At 44.8% G+C, this 21,888-nt stretch overlaps 1 protein-coding gene across 1 annotated transcript in view; it reads left to right on the top strand.

The window, feature by feature from the left end:
- Positions 1–12,164: 12,164 nt before the first annotated feature.
- LOC126416560 (pyroglutamylated RF-amide peptide receptor-like) overlaps positions 12,165–21,888 on the top strand; it is a 153,801-nt gene continuing 144,077 nt past the window's right edge. Inside the window, exon 1 of the mRNA XM_050084305.1 lies at positions 12,165–12,282. Coding sequence (XP_049940262.1) covers positions 12,191–12,282 — 92 coding nt within the window. The 5' untranslated portion in view covers positions 12,165–12,190. The remainder of the gene's footprint in view (positions 12,283–21,888) is intronic.

Below are 21,888 nucleotides of genomic sequence, written 5' to 3'. Positions count from 1 at the left end.
CCGCTGATGACCGAAAGGACACAGCCCCGTTGGAAGATCAAGATGGCACTCTCCGAAACCTTGTAGGAGACGTCGAGATGACAGAGGATGCTGCTCCATCGAGCATACAATCTACGGCGACAACATCAGATGAGATCGAACTCCCACCAAGCACACCGATAGTTCACGAAGCAGTTCCAGCCACTACGGATGCTGTTCCGTCTGGAACGCACTCTGTGACGACAACATCAGTTTCGACCGAACTCCCGGCAAGTACAACGATGGGACTCGAAACACTTCCAGTTCCTACGGATGCTTTTCTGTCGGGCAACCGTGATTCCCTACAATCTGAGGACACGGAAGGGAGATCACGCTAACAACGTTCCCCGAAAAGGAGGAAACGGCGGAGTCGCACGACGTCTCCTCGGGATGACTCCCCTTACCCCGATGACGATGTGCCAGTGGACCAAGACGACACAACAGCCTCTACGAAACAGGATGAGGCAATGGGAACTGTTCGATCAGACCCACAGCGGTCTGTCACATTGACGGTACAGGGACATGGTGATGCTGAACAGGAATCACAGCCAGTTGGCTCTCCAGACACAGATGCTGTGTCTATGGACACGAATATATCACTACCTGAAAAGATGTGGTACGACGATATCGAGGAGGCGCCGGACGTCATACAAAGGCAGCCGGCACTCACGAAGACGGCCTAATAATTGCTGAAGGTGAAGGGAGAGGGGTGAGAGAACGTCTTCTAATTCAGCCCCCAGCGCCGATGCAGGGAGATGTTGTTGCGCCTCGACAGAGTGGGATTCAACGCCATGCGAAGCGTATTGCGACATTAAATATAAATGACGTGCGCTCACCGGCCAAATTACACCTACTGAAGGAAACGATTTGAGCATCTGATGTGGATATTGCTTTGCTGCAGGAAGTCCACATAGCTGCACTTCCATACATCGCAGGCTACCAATTCTATTCGTCACATGGAGATCACAATGGGAGTGGGGTGGCAGTTTATGTGCGAGATGGCTTCCCAGTGGAAAACGTGTGTTATCTTCCGTCGGCCAGGGGAATGGCTTTCACGACGTTTGGGACACGCATCATCAATCTTTATGCACCGTCGGGAAATAATCGGCGGCGGGAAAGGGCGCGATTTTATGCAGAAGACAGTGCCCCACTATTCCATGGACGTTATGAATGTGTAATAATTGGTGGAGATTTCAACTGTGTTCTCAGCCAGAAATACCAACGGCCGCAAGCAAACATCAGCCAGGAGTTGCGAATCGCTGTCAACGACCTTGTACTTAGTGACACGTGGGAATTACGACATGGAGAGCACCGGGATACACCTATGTGACAAGTCATTCGGCGAGCAGATTAGACCGCATTTATATCTCACGGGCTCATGCAAATGACGTCCAGGACGCGGAACGCTGGCCATTGGCATTTTCCGATCACAGCGCTTACATCTGTACGGTGCTTCTTCCCCGTAGGGAGGTGTGGCACAGTAAGGCCCCGTGGAAATTAAACATTCAACATCTACATGATCCTGAATGCCGTCAACGGATCCTTGAGACATGGACGATGTGCGAGCGAAGGGTTGGAAGGTATACGACCATGCTTGATTGGTGGCTGACTTGTGCTACACCGGCGCTTCGCCGTACGTTCATCTCATATAGTAGGGAGATGGCAGAATGGCGCCGCCGTACGACCTCCTGTTATGTTGCAGCACTGCGCGACCTAGATGATGGTCCGCCGGGACAGGACATCTGGATCGAACGAAAAAGTATAAAAGCTAAACTAGTGGCTTTAGCTCGGAAACGTCTTCAGGGAACCATGGTGCGTGCCAGATGTCACGATACGATAAGGCACGAGATTCCTTCCATGCACCACGTCGTGAATGAACGAAAGCACCGACGACGCGTTTTGGTACGGGAATTAATTGCCCCCAAAGACCGAAGAGTGACGCGTCAAGCGGACATGGTCTCTGCATTTGTCGACCATTACCAACGCATCTATCGGAAAGAAGCAGCCCCTGTCGATGACCTCGACCGTATAGCCACGCACATCTCCCGTACACTGGCGGTGGAAGCCGCGGGAACCTTACTGGAAGCCATTAGCTGTGAGGAAGTACATGGTGCGATCGCACAAGGTGCGTTGAATCGGTCCCCAGGCATTGATGGGCTCTCTGCTGAATTTTATCGAGAATTTCGCAATGAAATGGCTCCGCGAAGGACGGAAATGTACAACGAGATGTTAAATTCCGATGCGCCTATTCCACCGGCTTTTATGGAAGGCCTCTTGGTGCCAGTACATAAACCGAAGCCAGGAATTGCGGTCACACATTATCGCCCCATCACCCTGTTTAATGCCGACTACAAGATCTTTGCACGGTTGCTACCGTCCCGATGTCGTATGTTAATTCGTAGCGTTCTCTCTCCAGAACAGACGATACCGGATGGATCGGTGAATGTGCAAATAGCTACTGGCGATTGCCGTGATGTGATAGCGCTGGCGGAGGAGTGCCGGATAAAAGCGGCGATGTTGGCGGTTGATTTTGACAGTGCTTTTGATAAGGTGCGCCACAACTATCTGTACGCTGTACTGGAACAAATGGGATTTCCAGACCGTTTTACTGGTCTCATTAGATGGATTTATGGGGGCGCACAATCCTTGGTACAGGTTAATGGGCGTATAGCAGGGCCCATTCAAATTCGACGACCCATTCGCCAGGGCTGTCCTCTTTCGATGCTGCTGTTCGCGATAGCGTTGGAACTATTAATTGGGAGGCTAACCAATTCTCTTTCTGGGATGGAACTACGGGGCTACACCTTCAAATGTCGTGCCTATGCGGACGACCTCCTGCTGCTCGTTCGTTCTGAGGAAGAGGTGAAGACGGTCCTTGAACTATTGTTGGACCTCAGTGTGACGGCGGGTAGTGCAGTGAACATGAACAAATCGGCGGCAATGCCGGTTGGAAGGGGCCTTACGCCGGAAGAAATCAGTCCCTTTCCTTATGTGCAACGATTCCGCTATCTCGGCATTGACTTTACCTCATCTGTAAAACATACTGCGGAAGTTAGCTACCTACGTATTTTACAGACAACACGTACCATGGTCCGACAACATCTACTGCGCCTTGATCCTTTGCAGCGAATCGAGTATCTGAACACTTATGTGGTTTCTCGAATAGTGCATATTTCGCAGATCCTGCCCCTACCACTCACACTCACACTCGGACGTCGACTTCAATCAGCACTAGGCTATTTTGTAATGATTGGAACGCCCCTCAAGGTGCGATACGAAACGCTCACGCTCCCTACAGACAAGGGGGGACTCGGACTTACGAATGTTCACTGCCGAGCGACGGCGCTCCTTCTAGCCACGATGTACAAGCAATGGCGTAGCGGGCGTGATTCCCTTACATCCCGCCTACTGGATCTCCTGGTTCCAGCGTTCCTCACACCTCCGGTGGCGGTGGGCAACATTACGTCACATTTTGCGCATGTATCAACATTTATCGTGGAACTTAGTTATATCAGAGACGAGCTTCCGCGCACGAGACCGCCATGCCCGAGGGATCTTTATGTTTGGCTGTCATTGAACTCAAACACCCCAGGTTGCATTGGCCGAAGATTTGGAGACATGTGCACCAAAAATTCCTTCCTGCCTTCGTTCGGGCACTGTGGTTCTCTGTCGCCCGTGGCAAGTTCAACGCCAACCAACGGCTCCATGCAGTTGGACTAGTGGACACTCCACTATGCCCGAAATGTCACCAAGTGGATGACGACCATCACCGCTTAACTTGTATCGCGGTGGAGGACGTCTGGCTCCTAGGAAGACAGATGGTGGCTTGCTACCTCCGTGTGACCCCACAACATATTACACCTGCTTCCTTCTTACATCCGGAGAGTGACTACTTTCCGGCGACTAAATCACAGTCGATCATTTGGGTCAAAGGTTGGACGATCGCGTACCTCTATGGGGATGCTGCCAACTCGCGACTTGACTTTTGGTATATCTTGCAGCAAGCCCACAATGAGGTTCATAGATGGTCACACTATCGGAAAACCTTTGCAAACTATCTTCAGGCAGTCTTCCTCGGCCCCCCACGCAGTTGGGATGTGCCGGGTGCAGTCGGTGTGCACATTTGACAGCTGATAATGAACCTCAAGCTTCTATCACCACTCAATATGTAATGCACATACTATACGATGAAATGATCTACATGTTCCTTTTCACAGAGTGATCTTTATTGAAAATAAATAAATAAATAAAAAAACAACATCCCTGTCCCTTTAAATTTGTGATTTGTTTTAAAATGATTTTTTTATATTTTTTCTCTTTTTTTCTTTATATTTTTTAAATTTTTGTTTGTTTGCAGAGGATGCATTTTATTTAGTGTTTGTGAACTGCCTCATTGTGTTTCCAAATAGAATAACAATAAATAAATGTAAAAAAAAAGATGATAGAGCACTTGCCCGCGAAAGGCAAAGGTCCCGAGTTCGAGTCTCGGTCGGGCACACAGTTTTAATCTGCCAGGAAGTTTCATTTCAGCGCAAACTCCACTGCAGAGTGAAAACCTTATTCTGGAAACATTAAAACATTATTACATTTTTACAATTCGTCTTTTGAAATAATTTTTCTATTGATACTTTCATACTACCTTATTTATTGTATGTTACAGCATGTTTTAAGCAATTATTGGAGCTGTTTGCAACATATTTTCTGTGTTCTTTTTTTTTCTGTAGCCGTCTTTTTACTTAGCGAACATCATGTCATCTGCAACAATGTGAGCGGCTGTTAGTAAACAAATACTAAAAGGTGACACGCGAAGTTCACCTTTCAGTATTTGTTTACTAACAGCCACTCACATGGTTGCAGATGACATGATGTTCGCTAAGTAAAAAGACTGCTACAGAAAAAAAAGAGCACAGCTCCAATAATTGCTTGAAACATGCTGTAACATACAATAAATAAGGTAGTGTGAAAGTATCAATAGAAAAATTATTTCAAAAGATGAATTGTAAAAATGTAATAATGTTTTACTGTGTTTGTACAACCATGCCATTTTCTGCATGTTTTAGATTAAAAAAACCACTGATGATGGTGATATTTGTCGCCGAAACTGGTTTGGGATAATAAAGAAATAAACGAATAACAAGGTGTTCTGCATCAAGGCGGACTCAATTTCTGATATTACTGTTTTTCTCCGTACAAGTACTTTCAGAAACGACTTCCTGACACTTAAATCTATTCTCGATGAAAACAAATTTCTCTTCTTCAGAAACGTTTTCCTTGCCATTGCCAGTCTAATTCCCACTGTATCTAACTTCAACTTATCCATTTCCCTTTTCAAATTTTCTAACCTATCTGCACGATTAAGGGATCTGACGTTCCACGCTCCGATCCGTAGAACGCCAGTTTTCTTCCTCCTGACAACGACGTCCTCCTGAGTAGTCCCCGCCCGGAGATCCGAATGGGGGACTGTTTTACCTCCGGAATATTTTACCCAAGAGGACGCCATCATCATTTAACCATACAGTGAAGCTGTTGTGGATTGGCAGGAGCCAACCCACGGGGTTTGGAGGAAGCCAAAAGGCACGCGTTTAAGCTCACGCAGGCTGGCGTGAGGTCTGGAACATGACAAGGTATTTAGACCTCAGAAAAAAGGTGGTACTTGGTGGAATACTTAACTTTTAATCCATTAATGTTGAACGTAGCTCTTGTCTGTACATTATTTACAATATCAATAGCAACTGATAATGGCGCCTTGCTAGGTCGTAGCAAATGACGTAGCTGAAGGCTATGCTAACTATCGTCTCGGCAAATGAGAGAGTAATTTGTCAGTGAACCATCGCTAGCAAAGTAGGCTGTACAACTGGGGCGAGTGCTAGGAAGTCTCTCTAGACCTGCCGTGTGGCGGCGCTCGGTCTGCAATCACTGATAGTGGCGACACGCGGGTCCGACGTATACTACCGGACCGCGGCCGATTTAAAGGCTACCACCTAGCAAGTGTGGTGTCTGGCGGTGACACCACAGAAGCTGCATGCACTCGGGAAAAATTACGGCTGTAGTTCCCCCTTGCTTTCAGCCGCTCGCAGTACCAGCACAGCAAGGCCGTTTTTGTTAGTGTTACAAGGTCAGTTCAGTAAATCATCCAGACTGTTGCCCCTGCAACTACTGAAAAGTGTGCTGCCCCTCTTCAGGAACCACACGTTTGTCTGGTCTCGGTATACATCATTGAATGTACTTGGAACCGTGTATCATTGTACGACTCATAGTTCAGGAGGTACGACAGCGTAAGAGCTGATGTGAGTGAAAACTATGTTTTCTTAAAATTCATCGGAAATTCCCCAAACTATGCTCATCCATTGTTTGGTAATGAGAGCACTTAGAGAGCCTTCCAGCGAAACTTGCATGCTTAACTTCACATGTATCACACATTAACTCATTTCTAAACCAAGCAGAAGTTTGAAGCTCTTTTATACAGAGGAGCTTTATTCTTTAAAGAATGGGGGATTCACTGGTTACTCACTATCTGCAAAAAAGAACTGTGGGGTTAAGAATCACTTACATCCCATAGGGGTGGAAATGAACGTAGAAGCATACCTCAGAAACACCTGGAACAATTTCAACCAAATTTGTTAGGTAAGTTACTTATTATTGTAAAAATACTGTGGCAGTAATACTCTCCAGTTCCACTTGGAGCTTGGGTGCACATGAGAAGCTATGATGTAAAAATGTTCGAAAACGATCAATTGGTACTTATTTCCTATTGTTAGTTGACTTTCAATGCTTTAAAAGAATGAAGTGCAATTTGTCTTTTAGACTCAGATTTTCACTCTGCAGCGGAGTGTGCGCTGATATGAAACTTCCTGGCAGATTAAAACTGTGTGCCGACCCGAGACCTTTGCCTCCCGCGGGAAAGTGCTCTAGCAACTGAGCTACCCAAGCACGACTCACGCCCGGTCCACACAGCTTTAATTCCGCCAGTACCTCGTCTCCTACCTTCCAAACTTCACAGAAGCTCTCCTGCATAAGGTCCCGAGTTCGAGTCTCGATTCGGCACACAGTTTTAATCTGCCAGGAAGTTTCAATTTGTCTTTTATCTGACAAAAAATTTTCAATAGCCAAGATCGCATAAATTAGTCTTTATTGCTGACAACCGGTTTCGGCAGTTGTAACTTCGTTAAAGCAATAAAGGCCACTGAAAGTTTTTCCCAAATAAAACATTGATCTCTTTGTTACGGCGTAAAGCCAAGCGCCGACACACCAGTCGAGAACGACAGAGTACAGAAGGCTGTAAGAAGAAGTCAGACAATTGCACGCTGACAGGGCCTCCCTCCAGGACGACAACACAGCGGCCTCTACGCGAAGAGGACATAAGCGCCGCGACCGACTGGTAACGGCCCAATTCAATAGCAGCTTCAAGATCAGCAACTTCGCTTGTACTCTCAATGTAGCAATGACTTGGGATTGTCTATTCTGAAGAAGATTGATTATTTTGTGTGTCACTCTTTGGTTGCAACACATCTGTGTAATTGCCAAAGTATTTTCTTATCGTAATAAATCTCATTAATATGACTCGTTGGATTCTTTTTCTAGTGAATTGAGTATGCAGGCTACCGAGACACTACACGCTTCTTACGAGTTCTTACTATTATTTGTGCTGTTCGTTGTTTCAACCAGGTCACGAGATTACTTATTATCTGGAAGGAAATGCTGTAGGGTTAAGAACCACCGATCTCCCATTGGAGCCGGCCGCGGTGGTCTAGCGGTTCTAGGCGCTCAGTTCGGAACCGCGCGACTGCTACGGTCGCAGGTTCGAATCCTGCCTCGGGCATGGATGTGTGTGATGTCCTTAGGTTAGTTAGGTTTAAGTAGTTCTAAGTTCTAGGGGACTGATGACCAGAGATGTTAAGTCCCATAGGGCTCAGAGCCATTTGAAACATTTCTCCCATTGGAGCAGGGGTGTTAACAGAGTGATGGAAAGAAAAGAGGGGGCACGGAGGAGGTTGACAATGAGAATGGGGTGAGGACATGTGCGGAATGATGAGATGTACGGACAGAGAGTGGGAGGATGGGATGAAGAGGGATGGGAGGGGGAGATCAGATACAGGGAGGAGGAAGAGGAGGAGGAGACAGACAGTGGGGGAAGAAGAAAGGGACAAATTGTAGAAGAAAGGAGGACATGGACAGAGAGAGGGAGAAGCAGGTGGAGAGAGGGGGACAGGAGGAGATGGAGAGAAAAGAATGAAAGGGATGGACAGAGAGAGATGGAGGGTTGGAGGAGATGGAATAATAGCTTGTAATAAATAAATACCCAGGCAACGCCGCATTTCTCAGCTAGTTGGTAAATAAAGATTATGAAATCGACGGTCTGATTTTCCTCCGTTCAGGCTTCTGCTGTTTGAGAAACAGAAAAAATGCAATAATAACATTTTGGCCAAAAAGTGACGATGTTTCAAACAGACTGAACGCGTTACTTTGTTTTTTCGACGAGGAGACCGACTCCAGCCGCAATCGAGAATCGAAATAAATCGATGGTGAAAGTTTGTGCCGGACCAGGACTCGACACTGTACCACTCGTTTAACGCCAGTGGATTTCTGAGCCGCCTCGGCCCCTCGGACACTCTTCCCACCCGACGGAAGTTAACTTGTCACACGCAAGTAGTGCCCGCTGCCCATTCACCTACTAGCTCGTAGCGAGTCGTCCTGTATTCCCACAAGGGTTTCAGACCCTCTTGTGCATCCGCACTGATGTTATCAAGGCAGTCTTGCCTACAGACATGGCCGACAGAGAAAATGCTACACACACACAAACACACACACATACACACAACATATATATATATATATATATATATATATATATATATATATATATATATATATGTGTGTGTGTGTGTGTGTGTGTGTAGCATTTCTTCTATCGGTCATGTCTGTAGTTATGATAAAACGAATATTTTCGATCTGAAGCCCCTGGCAGAGGATGCTATTCTCTCATTGGTCCATCCCGTACTTTATATTGCCCCCGGGCCATACTTGAAGCCCCAGAGTCTCTTTGTTATAGCCGGCCAATCCATCAGATGCGCTGGTATGTTCTCTTACCGCTGCAACAACGCAACAGGAGATTTAAGATTCAGAGACGTGTAATGCAATTAATCTATGGATGTGTAACGAAATTCTGTGTTTTTTATATATAATTTTGGCACTGAATTTTTACTAATTCCGGGAAGTCATAAGAAGTTTGAATGTGAGTGTGGTGATGTAGTAAATTTTACTAAAGTAGGATGGTTCAGGCAAGGCCAAACGTTAAAAAGATTTTGTAGCATGACCTAATGAAATCAAATCCTTCATGATATCATTAGCAAAATCTGTGTCAGAAATTGACGATGTCAACTGTTTAGCAGATTTAGCATTTTTTGTAGATATGACTCTTCATTTAGGTGACTTAAACAGGCGCCTGCACGGTAGAAACTTATTAATATATACAGTGTTTCAAACAACAAAAGCTTTCCAAATGAAATTGAAATTACGGCAAGCATAAGTGCAAACAATTTTTTTTCATTTCATCACGTAGGCCAGTCAATCCTAGAGACGTGATAAAATACGGAGCCATACTTTTCAAGTATACGAAAATCGATTTCAGGACTTTCGAAAAAATAATCAAAATTGTTGTATTTGTGTAACACCTTTTACAAACAATATACTCTGTGTCTCCGTAAGTGCGCGCAAAAATTTAACAAAAAAAAAAAAATGGTTCAAATGGCTCTGAGCACTATGGGACTTAACTACTGAGGTCATCAGTCCCCTAGAACTTAGAACTACTTAAACCTAACCAACCTAAGGACATCACACACATCCATGCCCGAGGCAAGATTCAACCTGCGACCGTAGCGGTCGCGAAAAATTTAATAGAGCGTAGAGGATGCTCCACTGAACAATTTGAGGTAGGGTAGCTGTGACCGAAGAAACCATCTCAAGAAGATAATAGGAACAAAGTGTGTCCTTTCTTATTTACATTAGATACAGGTAACTGACCATCAAACTCAATGCAAGCATGACATCGGCGAACAATATTCTGACGCACTCTGAAAAATATCCTTGGTGCGTTTCGAATCAGATCACAGGCAGCTACAGTTCTGGCAACTAATTCCATCTCCGTATTCACGGAGGTCTCATATGTATGTGACTTTAAATTCCCCAGAGGAAATAATCAAGGGGATTCACAACAGATGACCCCACAGGCCATGGAATAGGACCTTCTCTACCAATCCAGTGAATTACAGCACTAAGATGGTTGCGGACATCCACACTAAAGCGGGGCGATGCACCATAATGTTGTATCCAAATCCTCTCACGAACAGCCAGGGTAACAATCTAAATACGACACAAGAAAGCCACTTATGGACAAGTAAAGTAAACAAAAACTGCATCATGGCTTCCCAGTGATCAGGCTCGTCTTCCTTGTTTGCCTGTATGAAAAAAAGAATGAACATGTAAGTAAACAGCACAGTACGTGTAAAATTGTATGCATGTTAGTTGTAAATAAGCTGGAAAACAATAATGCTAGACAAAGCGGTAGACAAGTTTACTTCTATATCTCCTTAAGCTGGCTTCTCCGGCCCTAGCGTTCTATTCTGTCTATCGCTTGAGCCTTGTACCGCAGTTACGCAGGGTCAGCCACCGTTAATGGTATTTGGCATGTTAATGTTTAAGGGGTGGCCAGATGACCTTCCTGCCGCCACCCCATACCCCCCGGGACAGAATTAGTGTACCCCAAGTGTCTACATCGAGTTTAACCCATGGACTAGTGCGAATGTGTTCAGATGTCTGCGAGCCGTGTAACTCAGGCGCAACATGGGGACCAGCCCGGTATTCACCTAGCGGGATGTGGAAAACCGCCTAAAAACCACATCCAGGCTGGCCGGCACTCCGGCCCTCGCCGTTAATCCGCCGGGCGGATTCGATCCAGGGCCGGCGCGCCTACCCGAGTCCAGGAAGCAGCACGTTAGCGCTCTTGGCTATCCTGGAGAGTCTTCTCCGACCCCAGTGTCCCCACCTAAAATTGTTCAGTGGAGCATTCTCTATGTCCCTTTTTGCACGCTCTTACAGAAACACCCTGTAGATACGTTGCCAGAAGATTTGCTGATGGACTGCATATAATTGCTGTCTGAGATCCAATTAAAGCAAAAATTTGATAAGGTATGTTTGTTGAACTTCTACGGATCATACCTGCCCAGAGAAATAAATCCCTTGAATATATATCACCTATGTTAGGAAGCACGAGCGTTTCTGAGCAGTTATTTACTAGAGTAAAGCACAAATGGTTCAAATGGCTCTGAGTACTATGGGACGTAACTTCTGAGGTCATCAGTCCCCTAGAACTTAGAACTACTTAAACCTAACTAACCTAAGGACATCACACACATCCATGCCCGAGGCAGGATTCGAACCTGCGACCGTAGCGGTCTCGCGGTTCCAGACTGTAGCGCAAAGCACACAAAGAATGAAAATACAACCAAGCTCTCAGATGGACACATTGAGAATACCCTGAGAATTGCAACTTCTTCGATCGAACCTGCTATTCACACATCACATTCCAAAATTGAAGTCAAATGTCAGATTAATTCTATGATTTGTAATTACTGATATATAAAATTGTAAATGAAATCTACATGCAAAATGTCACATTAATTCCCTCTTGCTTTTTCGGAATAAATAGTGAAAATCAATAAATTCTAGATTACTTAAATGTGTCAACTACATACCTCCGACTGTCCTTTTCCTTTTTTTGGTTGCTGTTAGTGTTACGTGGTGCCCGAAATCACTCGTCTTCTTCCAGTGTGGCCCAGGTCAGATAAAAAGTGGGACACCTCTGTTGTAGATGACCTGGGTTGATGAAGGTTACTGTCTGGGATGGTGAGATGCATGATGTAGCATTCTAGGATTTCGATAGACAGAGGTTGTCCCTTCCTTCTTTTTCGGTAAAAACTGGGAGAGCAAAAACATATCATTCTTGTGCCATGAATTGCATGACGTCTCTTGTACATTGTGTATATTTCTGGCTAAGGATTAGTGCTAACCATAATTGTGTGTACTACTTAAGTGCTGTGGAGTTGCTCTGACTACAGCGAGGATTTCCCCTTCTGTGTGTTGGCAGCTGGCGAAGCTGTTCTCTCACAGCTGGACGATGGGCGCCTTCATCTGCAAGCTGCTGCATTACCTGCAGAGCGTGTCCGCCATCTGCTCCGTGCTCACGCTCACCGCCATGAGCATCGAGAGGTGAGTCCAGTCGACAATTCCCATCTCTCGCCTGCTCTCATTCTTTTCAGGAAGCTAAAGCGTTACAAGAACAGTTGTCGTCCTCTTATCAAGTCGTGCTAACGTGTGATGGATCTACACTCCTGGAAATTGAAATAAGAACACTGTGAATTCATTGTCCCAGGAAGGGGAAACTTTATTGACACATTCCTGGGGTCAGATACATCACATGATCACACTGACAGAACCACAGGCACATAGACACAGGCAACAGAGCATGCACAATGTCGGCACTAGTACAGTGTGTATCCACCTTTCGCAGCAATGCAGGCTGCTATTCTCCCATGGAGACGATCGTAGAGATGCTGTATGTAGTCCTGTGGAACGGCTTGCCATGCCATTTCCACCTGGCGCCTCAGTTGGACCAACGTTCGTGCTGGACGTGCAGACCGCGTGAGACGACGCTTCATCCAGTCCCAAACATGCTCAATGGGGGACAGATCCGGAGATCTTGCTGGCCGGGGTAGTTGACGTACACCTTCTAGAGCACGTTGGGTGGCACGGGATACATGCGGACGTGCATTGTCCTGTTGGGACTGCAAGTTCCCTTGCCGGTCTAGGAATGGTAGAACGATGGGTTCGATGATGGTTTGGATGTACCGTGCACTATTCAGTGTCCCCTCGACGATCACCAGTGGTGTACGGCCAGTGTAGGAGATCGCTCCCCACACCATGATGCCGGGTGTTGGCCCTGTGTGCCTCGGTCGTCTGCAGTCCTGATTGTGGCGCTCACCTGCACGGCGCCAAACACGCATACGACCATCATTGGCACCAAGGCAGAAGCGACTCTCATCGCTGAAGACGACACGTCTCCATTCGTCCCTCCATTCACGCCTGTCGCGACACCACTGGAGGCGGGCTGCACGATGTTGGGGCGTGAGCGGAAGACGGCCTAACGGTGTGCGGGACCGTAGCCCAGTTTCTTGGAGACGGTTGCGAATGGTCCTCGCCGATACCTCAGGAGCAACAGTGTCCCTAATTTGCTGGGAAGTGGCGGTGCGGTCCCCTACGGCACTGCGTAGGATCCTACGGTCTTGGCGTGCATCCGTGCGTCGGTGCGGTCCGGTCCCAGGTCGACGGGCACGTGCACCTTCCGCCGACCACTGGCGACAACATCGATGTACTGTGGAGACCTCACGCCCCACGTGTTGAGCAATTCGGCGGTACGTCCACCCGGCCTCCCGCATGCCCACTATACGCCCTCGCTCAAAGTCCGTCAACTGCACATACGGTTCACGTCCACGCTGTCGCGGCATGCTACCAGTGTTAAAGACTGCGATAGAGCTCCGTATACCACGGCAAACTGGCTGACACTGACGGCGGCGGTGCACAAATGCTGCGCAGCTAGCGCCATTCGACGGCCAACACCGCGGTTCCTGGTGTGTCCGCTGTGCCGTGCGTGTGATCATTGCTTGTACAGCCCTCTCGCAGTGTCCGGAGCAAGTATGGTGGGTCTGACACACCGGTGTCAATGTGTTCTTTTTTCCATTTCCAGGAGTGTATATGTTCTTGTGTGAAATATTCCAACACTACGGACTCTGATATGAAATGCTATCATCACCGTGAAAATATACAGAGAGCATCAGGAACACTTCTGCAAACTTTGAGGACACGTTCACCACAGTAAAACCAGAAAAAAATGTGTGAGATTACTTCGCTTTTAGTTGTTGTTGTTGTTGTTGTTGTTGTTGTTGTGGTCGTCAGTCCAGAGACTGGTTTCATGCAGCTCTCCATGCTACTCTATCCTGTGCAAGCTTCTTCATCTCCCAGTACCTACTGCAACCTACATCCTTCTGAATCTGCTTAGTGTATTCATCTCTTGGTCTCCCTCTACGATTTTTACCCTCCACGCTGCCCTCCAGTACTAAAGTGGTGATCCTTTGTTGCCCCAGAACATGTCCTACCAACCAATCCCTTCTTCTAGTCAAGTTCTATCACGAATTTCTCTTCTCCCCAATTCTATTCAATACCTCCTCATTAGTTGTGTGATCTACCCATCTAATCTTCAGCATTCTTCTGTAGCACCACATTTCGAAAGCTTCTATTCTCTTCTTGTCTAAGCTCTTTATCGTCCATGTTTCACTTCCATAAATGGCTACACTCCATACACATACATTCAGAAACGACTTCCTGACAGTTATATCTATACTCGATGTTAACAAACTTCTCTTCCTCAGAAACGCTTTCCTTGCCATTGCCATTCCACATTTTATATCCTCCCTACTTCGACCATCATCAGTTATTTTGCTCCCTAAATAGCAAAACTCATTTATTACTTTAAGTGTATCATTTCCTAATCTAATTCCCTCAGAATCACCCGAGTTAATTCGGCTACATTCCATTATTCTCGTTTTGCTTTTGTTGATGTTCATCTTATATCCTCCTTTCACGACACTGCCCATTCCTTTCAACTGTTCTTCCATGTCCTTTGATGTCTCTGACAGAATTACAATGTCATCGACGAACCTAAAAGTTTTTATTTCTTCTCCATGGATTTTAATTCCTACTCCTAATTTTTCTTTTATGCTTGCTCAATATACAGATTGAATAACATCGGGGATAGTCTACAACCCTGTCTCACTCCCTTCCCAACCACTGCTTCCCTTTCATGCTCCTCGACTCTTATAACTGCCATCTGTTTTTTGTACAAATTGTAAATAGCCTTTCGCTTCCTGTATTTTTCCCCTGCCACCTTTAGAATCTGAAAGAGAGTATACCAGTCAACATTGTCAAAAGCTTTCTCTTAGTCTTCAAATGGTAGAAACGTAGGTTTGCCTTTCCTTAATCTAGCTTCTAAGATAAGTCGTAGGATCAGTATTGCCTCGTGTGTTCCAACATTTCTACGGAATCCTCATCGAGGTCGGCATCTATCAGTTTTTCCATTCGTCTGTAAAGAATTCGCGTTAGTATTTTGCAGCCGTGTCTTATTAAACTGATAGTTCGGTAATGTTCACATCTTTCAACAACTGCTTTCTTTGGGATTGGAATTATTATATTCTTCTTGAAGTCTGAGGGAATTTCGCCTGTTTCATACATCTTGCTCACCAGACAGTAGAGTTTTGTCAGGGCTGGCACTTCCAAGGTTATCAGTAGTTCTAATGGAATATTGTCTACTCCCGGGGCCTTGTTTCGACTTAGGTCTTTCAGTGCTCTGTCGTACTCTTCACACAGAATCTTATCTCAGGTCTTTCAGTGCTCTGTCGTACTCTTCACACAGTATCATATCTCCCATTTCATCTTCATCTACATCCTATTCCATTTCCATAATATTGTCCTCAAGAATATTGTCCTTTTATAGACCCTCTCTATACTCCTTCCACTTTTCTACTTTCCCTTCTTTGCTTAGAACTGTGTTTCCATCTGAGCTCTTGGTATTCATGCAAGTGGTTCTCTTTTCTCCAAAGGTCCCTTTAATATTCCTGTAGGCAGTATTTATCTTACCCCTAGTGATATGCGCCTCTACATCCTTACATTTGTCCTCTAGTCATCCCTGCTTAGCCATTTTGCACTTTCTGTCGATCTCATTTTTGAGACGTTTGTATTGGTTTTTGCCTGCTTCATTTAATGCACTTTTGTATTTTCTCCTTTCATCAATTAAATTCAGTATCTCTTCTGTAAGCCAAGGATTTCTGTTAGCCCTCGTCTTTTTACCTACTTAATCCTCTGCTATCTTTACTATTTCATCTCTCAACTCTACCCATTCTTCTTCTACTGTATTTCTGTCAATCGTTCACTAACGCTCTATCTGAAACTCTCTGCAACCTCTGGTTCTGTCAGTTTATCCAGGTCCCATCTCCTTATATTCCCACCTTTTTGCAATTTCTTCAGTTTTAAACTACAGTTCAAAACAAGTTGATTGTGGTCAGAGTCCACATCCGCCCCTGGAGATGTCTTACGATTTAAAACCCGATTCCTAAATCTCTGTCTTAGCATTATATAATCGCTTTTAGTATGTTGCTGAAATTTTGCGTTGAAAGATTGTAAACGTAAAATTGAACAGGTGAAGTTTATAAGTAATAATTTAAGCAATCATATCCAAAAGACGTTAAGTCACTGTTTCAAAATTTTGCACGAAAGCAAATTAAACTTTTGAAAAGTATTCAGAAGTATCAAAATACCAGTACACATAAATGGAATTTATTTAGTGGGTCAGTCTGGTACACAATATTGTACTGAATATTTCTACCCTTTTTCACACATGTAGCACGTGCAATATCTGCTTTTTTAATAGTGAATTAAAAATTTTCGTCTTAAAACGAATGTAAAGTCGTGAACTCCTTACTTAACAACTTCTGATCCTTATTGTTTGAATTTCTTCATTATAAAATATTACAAGACGTTACCATAACTACTGCTATGATTCTGCACTGTGCATTTTTCCAGCACTGGTGTACACTAGAGAGAGTGTGTGTATTACATAAATTTTATTTTTATCAAAATAATACCACTCCATCTCTAATACATCCTCTTCCACATCACTTCCATACAGCACTGTATCATAAAATGTGGTTCTTTTTGGCAGAGTAACATGTTCCAGCAGCGAGCGATCTTCATCATACTTTGCCTTCTTTACCTTACGAAACCACTGTAGTGTATTTCGAGCGTTATCATAACTTATAGAAATATATTTACATATTTTTGCAGGACTATTTGTTTATTATTCTGTGATATTGTATTTCAGATAAAGCCTACATAGATTAAAAAATGCACTGCTGCAAATCCACTCAGAAATGTGCTGCTCTGATCAAAAAGATATGATCTTCAAATGCTTCAATGAACTAGACACTCATGAACAACGAAATATCTATCTCTACAGTTGTATCGAACAACAGTATGGCAATTAACTGTTATAAAATAAAAGCAAAGTTTTCTTAGGCAATAATTATCGTATTTACACGAATCTAATGCACGTTTTTTTGTCCAGATGTAATACTTAAAACTGTACTGTGCGTTGGATTCAGTGCCACATTACAATCTGATAAACACTACTATGCTCTTGACAAGTAAAGCTATTTAATGGGTACTAATAATAGTTATAATTATAATTATGATTACAGTTAACAGTACTTGACACAGTCATGACTTAAGAGTATATAAATTAAAATTCCATTATAATATTAAATATAACTATTCAATATTATGATTATTCTGACATGAGCCAGAGAATGATACGTCATGTTCTAGAGCCGTCTTAATGAAAACAATCCCACATCTCATATTCAGACTTGTTTTCATAGCAATCTGGATGCCAAACAGAGGGAAACTACCTACCAGCAAGATGTCATATGTGATTGTGTTCAAGTTAAAGTACGCATGAAGACATTTAATGGTCTTTACGGTATAAAGCAAGAAAGATTGGATCGAAAAGTAAGCAGACTGGATAATGCACCGTAGGAAGACAGAGGAAAGCTGGACTTAAGAAACCTTATTATGTTTCCCAGAAGATACGTGATTTTACTGTCAATTTTCCCACACAGTAGAGTCATTATTGTTGCTCAAAAAGTATAACTGAGAAACTACTGTCTGCTCAACAGATAATGTTTCAGTTACATGGAGACTTCAGTGATCAGTATCCTGAATTGCAGAACAATGTAATGTATTGATTGTTTAATGATATATTCCAACACGAATTTCATTTGACATTTGGTCAGCCGAAAAGAGGTATTTTTCGTGATGGCACTAAAATGGATGCACAGTCTAGTGCAGTATCTAGCGAGTAAGCTATAGCTGCTGCCATGTTGGAAAAATTGGGCTGCCAGAAAGCTGAACATTTCTACACAGATGATTTTGTTCATAGCCATAGTACAGCAGCCGCAGAATATTTCAACAAAGATAAAAGGTCATGAGACGTGTAACTTAGGGAAAGCAGGAGAGGTGTGGACGGGGCCTAATCAGTTACCGTTGGTTGCACAGGAAACACATACAATTTATTAGAAAAAATCTCTCAACAATCATTTTTAAAAGATTTTACTACACTGACGGCTGAAAACCTTATTAGAAGAATTGCAATTATTCGTCGGCTGAAGGCCAGAAGCAATTTAAAAAATACACAACGGCTGAAGGCCTGAATTACCAATAAAGTGGACAATTACACGATAAAAATACCAAAACCCTTTTAACACTCTTAATAACTGTAACAAGTAATAGTGGCGGCTGAAGGCATTATCAAGACAGAATCTATTCGTCGGCGGAAAGCCACAAGCAATGTTACAAACAATTAACGGCTGAAGGCCAGCAGCAATTTCAGAATACACAACGGCTGAAGGCCTGAATTACAGGTGAGGAAGGCAGTTACACATTAACAGATACTAAGATATTTTCTTCTTAACAATTAGAACGGCATAAAGCTATAGTAATGGCTGAAGGCCTTATTAAGAAAAAAATTGCAAATTATTGGTCGGCTGAAGGCCACAAACAATGTTACACACAATCAACAACTGAAGGCCTGATTAAGAAGGTTGAAAATTATTCGTGGGCTGAAGACCACAAGAAATTTCAGAATGCACATGAGCTGACGGCCTGAATTACAAATAAGGTGGACAATTACACTTTAAAAATACTAAAACCCTTTCTAATAATCTTAATAACTTGTAATAAGCTATAGTGACGGCTGAAGGCCTCACTAAAACAGGATTGAAAATTATTTGGCGGCTGAAGGCCTCAAGCAATGTTACAAACAATTAATAGCTGAAGGCTTGATTATTATGTGTGTGTGGGGGGGGGGGGGGGGGGGGTTGAAGGCCAGAAGCAATATTCATAACACTCAACGGCTGAAGGCCTGAATTACAAGTAAGGAGGGCAGTTGCATGTTAAAATACTAAAACCTTTTTAAAACAATCTTAACGACCTGTAACAGTCTATACTGATGGCTGCAGGCCTTATTAAGAAAAAATGAAAATAATTTGTTGACCGAAGGCCATAAGCAGTGTTACAAACAATTAACAGCTGAAGGCCGAAATTACAAGTGGGGTAGGCAATAACATGTGAAACATTAGGTAAATTTAAAACAATTATGACAACCTGTCCAAATAAGACGGAGTGATCCACAGACAGTGCTCCCTGGATCGACCTGAGGAAGGTGACTACAGCTGTGTAATCGGTGAGACAGGCAGCCAAGAGCTGTACTCACGTAACAGGATGGCAACTCACACTAGGGGTAGCTTAAGCGCCGACCGACCGACTAACCAATCCGCCTAACGTCCGATCACCGGTACTACAATGGAATATTTTTAGGCAAGGGCGAAAAGGTGGACAGCACCATGTCTTCAGAAACACATCCAAGGCCGAAGGAAACACTAGGACTAAGGTAGACCTCCCAAAAACATATGCACAGTACAATCCAAGAGACTGTCGTACTACACGCCGTGTCAGACAGCATCAACACGACAAGGAAAGGTACACTGCTGGAGAAGTACGCTAACCTCCAGGCCAAGTAACTGACGCGTTAGCGGCCACAAGGCAGAAAATACCGCTGGTTGCACTTCACTAATAAGAATAATACTAAATCCAAAGTAGAAGGAGTGGAAGGCGGCTAATAGCTTCCGCCAACCTGACAGACTCCGCTTGTTGCAGTTGGTCTACCAACCCTGGGAGCAGCAACACGCAAACAACAGATCTCAAACAGTGGAGGTTTCAGTACTGGACACGGTTCACTCAACTTCAAACGCCCTGGGTTTGGTCGTCGCCTAGAGCCCCTCATCCGACAGTGCTTGCACGCCGCCAGCAGTCCTGGCCTGCCCTCGCGCTGCGAACCACCTCGCTGCTACGTCCGAAGCCGAACTGCCTGACACGCACGACGACCCGGAAATACTCGCCATGGCAACAAAGCAGTTGACCGGCGTTGCCTGGTGAAACGTTTTGTAATGCCTCGTGTAAGGAGGAGAAAAGCGTACCATCACGTTTCCGACTTTCATAAAAGTTGGATTGTAGCCTATCGCGATTGCGGTTTATCGCATCGCAACATGGCTGCTCGCGATGGTCGAGATCCAATGACTGTTCGCAGAATATGGAATCGGTGGGTTCAGGAGGGTAATACGGAAAGCCGTGCTGGATCCCAACGGCCTCGTATCGCTAGTAGTCGAAACGACAGGCATCTTAACCGCATGGCTGCAACGGATCGTGCAGCCACGTCTCGATCCCTGAGTCAACAGATGGGGACGTTTGCAGGACAACATCCATCTGCACGAACAGCTCGACTAAGTTTGCAGCAGCATGGACTATCAGCTCGGAGACCATAGCTGCGGTTACCCTTGTCGCTGCATCATAGACAGGAGCGCCTGCGATGGTGTACTCAACGTCGAACCTTGGTGCACGGATGGCAAAACGTCATTCTTTTCGGATGAATCCAGTTTCTGTTTACAGCATCATGATGGTCGCATCCGTGTTTGGCGACATCGCGGTGAACGCACATTGGAAGCGTGTATTCGTCATCGCCATACTCGCGTATCACCCAGCGTGATGGTATGGGGTGCCATTGGTTGCAAATCTCGGTCACCTCTTGTTCGCATTGACGGCACTTTGAACATTGGACGTTACATTTGAGATGTGTTAGGACCCGTGGCTCTACCCTTCATTCGATCCCTGCGAAACCCTACATTTCAGCAGGATACTGCACGACCGCATGTTGCAGGTCCTGTACGGGCCTTTCTGGATATAGAAAATGTTCGGCTGCTGCCCTGGCCAGCATATTCTCTAGCTCTCTCACCAATTCAAAACGTCTGGTCACTGGTGGCCAAGCAACTGGCTCGTCACAATACGCCAGTCACTACTCTTGGTGAACTGTGGTATCATGTTGAAGCTGCATGGGCAGCTGCACCTGTAAACGTCATCCAAGCTCTGTTTGACCCAATGCCCTGGCGTATCAAGGCCGTTATTACGGCCAGAGTTGGTTCTTCTGGGTACTGATTTCTCAGGATCCATGCACCCAAATTGCGTGAAAATGTAATCACTTCTCAGTTCAAGTATAATACATTTGTTCAATGAATATCCGTTTATCATCTGCATTTCTTCTTGGTGTAGCAATTTTAATGGCCAGTAGTGTATTTTCATACGTGCACTGACAAACAAATATTATGAACATTTCACACTGGGAGAATGAATGCCGCCTGGTGGGGTAGTGGCCATGCTGTGCAGTAAGAAAGGCAAGTAAGAGAAGCAGAGGCGAATGGGGAATTGTTCTAGCGACTATTGTACCGGAGATGTGGTAAGAACAGGCATAAACGACTCTTACAAAGGGCACACTGTTGTGGCCCCTTCGTCCAGGTATGAGCGATTAGGAAACGGCAGAGCTAGTTCACGTGCTACAGTCGTGAGAATCTGTGGAAAGTGGTTGAAGGACAGTGAAACTACAAGTCGGCGACAAGGTGTTTCGCGTCCAAGCCCCATCACAAAACGTGGATGACATATGCTCCGTCGGCCGTTGTGGCCGAACGGTTCTAGGCGCTTCAGTCTGGAATCGCGCGATCTCTACGATTGCAGGTTCGAATCCTGCTGCGGGCATGGATGTGTGTGATGTCCTTAGGTTAGTTATGCTTAAGTAGTTCTAAGTTCTATGGGACTGATGACCTC

Source organism: Schistocerca serialis, chromosome 8 (genome assembly GCF_023864345.2).
Source record: "Schistocerca serialis cubense isolate TAMUIC-IGC-003099 chromosome 8, iqSchSeri2.2, whole genome shotgun sequence".
NCBI lineage: Eukaryota > Metazoa > Arthropoda > Insecta > Orthoptera > Acrididae > Schistocerca > Schistocerca serialis.
The sequence above is the reverse complement of the archived record's forward strand: the minus strand, read 5'-3'. Positions and strand labels throughout refer to the sequence as shown.